General features: G+C 46.5%; 1 protein-coding gene across 1 annotated transcript; it reads right to left on the bottom strand.

Moving 5' to 3' along the window:
- Positions 1-308: 308 nt before the first annotated feature.
- Positions 309-6,099, bottom strand: LOC104499095 (cholesterol 7-alpha-monooxygenase). Its single transcript, XM_010142556.1, has 6 exons — positions 6,020-6,099; positions 4,491-4,731; positions 3,217-3,830; positions 1,811-1,941; positions 1,209-1,384; positions 309-608 (listed from the first exon to the last, which is right to left on the bottom strand). Exons 1-6 carry the CDS (start codon positions 6,097-6,099, stop codon positions 309-311), a joined length of 1,542 nt encoding a protein of 513 aa, XP_010140858.1.
- Between the last annotated feature and the right edge of the window lie 385 nt (positions 6,100-6,484).

Here is a 6,484-nt window from a genome sequence, read left to right as displayed (position 1 = left end):
TCTGGAAAAGTATTTGTTGGCAGGAAAAAGAACCCTACTGTACGCACAAAATTCAAAATCCTAACTCGCAGTTCAAAGTGGCTGGTACAAGAGGAGACATTTACACCAACGCAGTGCGTTAAACCCACTGCATGCTGGTACCAAAATGCATTTATGCATAATTTATGCATTTTCCATTAGACTGACAAATTGGCACCTTCACAGAGATCTCTTCCCCCAAGACTCGTGACGTTTCATTTGCATATATACATAAAAGATGTTATAGAGTGTATTTATGTAGTACAGAGTTTAGAATGTAAAATACATATTCACAGGCATTTCAGTCTGTACCTGAAATCAATGTCATTGGCTGGTTGCAAAATGCCCAGTCCTGCGCGGGATTGATCTAAAGAAGGACATTGCACGTTGTTGTCCACAAGCTCTATTTCAAAATAGGAAAAAATCAAAGCCAGAAATTGTTTAATTTCATGGACAGCAAATAACCTGCCAGGGCACTTGGCTATGCCCGTCCCAAACGGCATGTAGTAATACTTGAGCTTGCGGCCGTGGCGGTAGAAATCAGTCTTCTCTCCTCCGTTCTCGTTGAGAAACCGATCGTATTTGAACGTCTGTAATTAAACCCACAAAAGAGTTACTTGGTGTTCGGAAACCTCCGAAGACTAGATAATGGCACTGCGACACAAAATGCAGGCTGAGGAAGAAGAGCCGCTAGCAGCAACCGTTGTGGAGTAATGCCGGGCCCCGTGGTGCTGGTTTGGAGAGGGAAGCCCCTGAGAAGCTCGGGGATGTGGGACACGATCCCAGGCTCTTTGCTGGTAACTCTCCTTTTCTTTTCTGACCTCTGAAAATAAGGATTATAACCTGCATGCTTGTTGACGCGGCAGAACTGGAAGATCTCTCATTCTGTGCCTTTGGGAGAATATTACCCTTACTTACCCTTGTCCCCCCCCCCGTCCGCCCCCGCTCAGAGGCGATCTTTCCACGGCACTACGTGGAAGGCTGCCTTGGGCTAGCAGCACACAAACACGCGTCCTGCAGCTAGTGCTGGTGCTGGCTTTATTCTTTTTCTCTCCTATCACTAAGTCTCCAGGCGTCCTGGGGCACGACAGAAAACCAGCGGTGGGGGCACCCCTGATAAATGCCGTGTTTAAAGGCGCGTTAGCTTCTGCTGGAGCTCAAGAGCCTGAAGCACTTTGATAAATACTTACCAAGGGGTCGGCGTAGATTTCTGGATCAAAGTGCAACAGCTGAGGATAAAGAGCCACAATATCATCGCGGCGAATGTTGTAGAAATCGTTCTCCAAGCGCAGAGTGAAATCCTCCTTGGCAACTCGGAAAGTCATGGATGCGCTCGACAGCCTCATCGCCTCCTTGATGACGCTGTCTGTCGGGAGAGGGAGAGGAGCGATTACCACGGGAACCGTCTGCGGCGGTCCCTGGGGGGAGGCCACGCATTCGGAGCTCCTGCAGGCCCATTATCGGAGCCTGCATTTATGAGGAGGAGTGTTTTAACCGTAACGTTCTAGGAAAATATCTTTCTCATTTCTTTTTGGCGTTAATACCCCTTCTGCAGCTAACACCGAGAGCATAGTCTGCTCTCCGCTAGAAAAATACTGATAGTTGATGCAACGGGGAATTTGAAAGGGAGACACGTTTTCACTCTGAGGTAAGAACAACGCCGTCAAAACTAGAAACGTAACAAGGAGCAGGTTTTTGTTCTAGTGTTTGTTGGGTAATTCCGTAGCAAAAATTGATATGGTAAGAAAGAGAGGACTGCCAAAATTGGTACTTCTGCACAGAACCATCATACCTAGTACCGGCATGTTATCCAGCTGCTTTCGGGTCAGGGAAATGTGGTGGCCATCTAAGCTGATCTTCTCTCCGGCACTTTCCAAAGTACTCTGCACTTCTTTGGCAGCAGCTCTCATTGCTTCCGGACTCCTAAGATCAAAAAAGCAGCAGTAGAACATAATTCTACACTTAAGAATGCTTGAAATCGGGGGTTTGCCATTAACTTCCTGGCTAAATTTTAGTTTGTTAGCTGGTAAGTACAGCCGTCTAGAACCAAAATGTTGCAGCAAAACGCTGCAATTACACTTTTTCATGTGCTGGCAAAGGTACAACAGCTTCAAGAAGAAAAAAAAGGAAAAGAACCCCAAGTATTTGATTCTGTCTCCGATGACAAGTGGGACAGAACGGATCTGCCCAACTCAGGTAACAAACAGTAATGTCACTAACAAGCCCCACTGTGGGCAGAGGGTTCAGGAGCAGGATTATAGATCACTTTTATAACGTCCCTTATCCTGGGTGATGTCGTATTACGGAGCAACATTCTGTCCAGCTGAAAAGAATCTCCCTAATACTAAAAGTCCACATCGCATCCTTGGCTGCCTAGACCTTCCTACAGCCACAGAACATACGAGCTGTGGTGAAATAGGTGCAGATAATAACAGAGGGTGCAATCGCGTCTCGATGAAGAGCAATCAACCAGGGGCTTAAAAGACTCCAAGGCCAGAAGACATAAAGCTAAAGCATTCTTGGAGTCAAAAGTTCTAAAGGACTTCAGATATGAGTGCCGGCAGGTAGATAGGAGGGTGCAAGCCACCGGCTAAATAAAAACGTCAGCAATTTAGGTATGTACTTAGAGTTGGTCATGCTGGGGTAGCTTATACTCCACAGAGGCCCGCTCTAAAATGGACATTGAATAGTATTGTCCTCTCACGAGTGATGAGCTGAGCCGCTGCAGTCTACACTGCAACCTCAGCAGGATCTATCCACATCAAAACTATTTTCCGTTACCTGTGAAAACAGTCGTGGAGTTAAAGCTCATTTTGCCTGCTCTAGTGAGATGGTCTAAAAAGATCCCTTTAAATTTGGAGCCTTCAACACAATTAACGTTCTGACTGCAACCAGCACTTCTCCTGTCCTGTCACACAGATGTACTCCACAGCTTTCTTGACAAAGTGTGGCATTGACCTGCTGCGGTTTCGTTAAGCAAATTTCCACAGAATTGCTCTGTGGTGCCACTACGTGGGCTCAGAGGAGCGAAGGGGCTTTCTGCAGAAGTCCAGAACAACGTGCCACCTCTGATGTAATCAGTAAGCTCTTGGACACTGAGGAGGTGTCAAGCAGTGGAATTTGTCCGTATTAACGAACCGGCTTCTGGATCATAACAAAACCGTTTCTTATTTGGAAACAGGAAGCGTTGGGACTTACTTAAGAAGATAGAACAAGCTCCAAAAGGTGGCAGGAATGGTGTTGGCTTGCGAGGCCCAGAGCACCGCCACGTGGGTCTTCGCTTTTTCCATGTCATCGAAGGTTGACAGAGTGTCGTTCAGGAACATGCGGAGGGTGACAAGCTCCGAGAGGTTGTCCCTCTTCAGGAGGTTCTTGTGGAGGAGAGCCTCTCCCAGCTTCTCACGTGCGCTGTGGGCGCTTTTGAAGAGGTGGATGGGCAGCCCCGCCACCAGGGCCGGGAAGATCTTATCGAATTCCTTGAAGTTTTCGAGGGCATTTAGGATATGAGCCCTCTCAGTTTGCTGCTCTGCTGACAGATTTTTGTCATGATTTGAATTGAATTCTTTACCAAAAAGTGTTAAAAAGCCAGACTCGAACATCACCTGGCAACAGAACGTGTAAAGTCCTTGTGTCACCCAGGCAGCAGACTGAAGTTCAGATGTTCTCGACTGCAGCATGACGTACTGTAGGTTCTCCATCATGGCTTCAATGAGGGCGTCTAGGGCATTACCTTGAAGGGTTCTAATGAAAGTCTGGTGAAAGTTTTCAGTGGTGTTTCCCTCTGCTGGGTCAATGCTACCGTGCCCAAAAGCCTGTCACAAAACAAATTGTATGCACGATAAATGAGGCCTGTCATAACCTTGATGATAAAGTCTAACATAAATTAAAGTCAAAGCACAACGTCATGTTACCAGAGGGGAGCAGAGCGAGGGCTATTCGCACTGGAACTAACATTTTCCCAGAGTTTAAGTAGGCAAATGAGAACAGATTCAACTAGATGCTTACAGACAGATGGACGTGGTTACCCAGACCTCCGTCCAACTGCCACTGACATTGGCAAGGGCCTTTTTTGCTCTGTTAAGACTTTGATCGAGCTCCTACTGTGTCGCACCATTTTCCAAGGCATTAGGAACGACTCTCCCATAGCAGCGAGACCCTCGTGAAGACGGTCTCGGCTCCAGCGAGCTGTACTATCGTTTTGTAGACGGCGTTAATCGTATTTCTGCTTTAGCAATTTGGGATACTCCGTGGTTACATAACATCATTCTCGGTCAATCCAAATCGCTGCAAATTTCCTTGCCATTAAGGAAGGGGAAAAAAAGACCCCGATGTTTTAGACCAACGAAAGCGCAGAAATGTGTGACCAACTCTATTTCAAAGGCCCAGTTACGCTGTGGGGATGAACTGGCTACACCTGTCCTGCCCGCAGACACTTTGCCTGTCAGATATTAAAACCATTTTTAAAGCGGTACCTTGGCAGAGGTAGCAAAATGGAACTTTTTCCAGTCCAAGTGTTTTCCCTGGCGTGTCAGTGCGTGGTACGAGAAAGGGTCGGTGAGGAAATGGATGTACTTCCCCGCTACTCGGCAAGTGAAAATGTGGCCGTACTTCTTCTGCTTTTCTCTGAGGAATTCCAAGGGGTTGGCACCGAACTGCAAGGCACAGCCCAGGTATGGAAGGAACCCGTTTTCAAGCGGTGGCTCACCTTGTCGCCTACAAAACACACGCAGAAGCTCAGTCTACAAGTCGGTGTAAAGATCCCTCCCCCGGGACTAGCAGGTAAGTGAAATACCGATGCTAGGCGTTTCGTAACGTCAAAAAATGCAAAGCAAAAACCCCCAGACAAAGAGTATATTGACAAATCCTTTTCTCCCCTTTAGGGACTAAGCCTGTTGTGTGGTATGTAAGAAGGAATAACTTGAACAGCCTGTAGTATAATAAACATAATTTTATAATATTCAAACCACAGTCATCTGCCTCTTCCCTAGATCAGGAGTGAGTTTTGCACCCGTTTAAATGCAGAATTGTTGCCACTAGCTGATGTCATTGTCCAATAAACGAATAATCCATCCCACAAATACTGTCTGCTGCGTTTTGGGACACCAGTATCCCCAGTTCAACCCGAATAGCAAAGGGAGTATCCTCATGGCGTAGAAAGGTGGTTGTTATTGGCGTATCCATTTTGGACCAGTCCCTGCTGTGAACAGCGGGGTTTAGCCACGCTCCTCAGCAAGCACAGGAGTCAGTCTTCCAGGAGAAGAGTCATTAAATGCTTAAAGCTAAGCACATGCTGAAAGGGAAGCAAATGCTTCAATTTTTATTTATTCTGAGTCAAAAAACTATTTTCCAGCCTAAGGACACAATGGCTGCTAAAATCCCTTCCACTTTTCTAGTACATTCCCAATGGTTATTGCCTGAAGTTAGCTATTCTTGCCTTTTTTTATCAAACTTTTTACAATAAAACAAGAAAATGACTGCTGAAAAATACGAAATTACAATAGGTAAGCAAATCACCTGCTCCTCATGTAAGTGTGCCAGGAGGATAAATGCTTTCCAGGAACAGGCATTCAGTGCAGTAAATATTATCTGTATTAAACTGCGTTACCGGATGTGATAGACTGATAGCAGGGAAATGTCCGTAAGTAGGTATTAAACTCTACTTAGAGATAAGTACTAGCTGTGATTACTGTGCAGGTAAAGCCATAGCCCAGTATTTTAGCAAATCAGAACATGCATATTCATATTTTAATTGCCTCATTTATGCACAGATTTGCATCCAGAGGCGTGTCTTGGCATCACCTCACTAACACTAAAGAGCCTGTACGCAAAAACTTGATTGCCACATAGATCTCTCAAAGGACGAACTGCAGCGCTGCTGCGTTACCCCGCATCCGTCTGTCCGTCACTCCTAACATCACACTTCTTTGAGCGACGTACACGGTACATTTGGCCAAAACGAAGGGCAGGTACACCGAGACACATCTACAAGCAGATTCCTTACCTCCTCCTCCTGCCCAGAAGCAGCCAAGCCCCACAGCAGAGCATCGCCACTGCCGCCCAGATCCATGACGCTATGAACATCTCTGGTAATGCCCCAAAACTCCCCAGTGGGAAGCTGGTAGCTACCAGTATGGCAGGAGAGGTGACTGGGAGTGACACAGAAGCCAGGCCACGATTTATATGCGGTTAGTGCCCCACCGATGGCATCTGATGGCATTCGGTCAACGTAGCAAGCTATTGATTAACCATTTCTGGAGAGAGCCTGGTTTCTGTCCTGACATCTTTCTGCAGAGATCCCCTCTGGATGGATGCAGACACTTGCAGACACGGCCTTCACCTGATGTTCCGTATCAGCAGCGGTTCCAAAGTAATCAGAGAGCTGTAATAGCTGATAATTTGAAGGTCTGTCAGGTGAGTTTTGATCGATCCTGCAGATTAACCAAGTGCAGTTTATAGTTCAAGTTTA

The sequence above is a fragment of the Buceros rhinoceros genome, unplaced genomic scaffold (assembly GCF_000710305.1).
Source record: "Buceros rhinoceros silvestris isolate BGI_N320 unplaced genomic scaffold, ASM71030v1 scaffold33638, whole genome shotgun sequence".
Classification (NCBI taxonomy): domain Eukaryota; kingdom Metazoa; phylum Chordata; class Aves; order Bucerotiformes; family Bucerotidae; genus Buceros; species Buceros rhinoceros.
This window is presented reverse-complemented; position numbering and strand designations above follow the sequence as displayed.

What these genes read in the sequence shown, in the direction of transcription:
- LOC104499095 (XM_010142556.1), bottom strand. Translation starts at nt 6,099, where the DNA reads ATGTTCATAGCGTCATGGATCTGGGCGGCAGTGGCGATGCTCTGCTGT. An exon ending in ATTTTGCTACCTCTGCCAAG is followed by an intron (nt 3,831 to 4,490) that starts GTACCGCTTTAA and finishes GTTTTGTGACAG; the next exon opens with GCTTTTGGGCACGGTAGCAT. An exon ending in GGATAACATGCCGGTACTAG is followed by an intron (nt 1,385 to 1,810) that starts GTATGATGGTTC and finishes CTCTCCCGACAG; the next exon opens with ACAGCGTCATCAAGGAGGCG.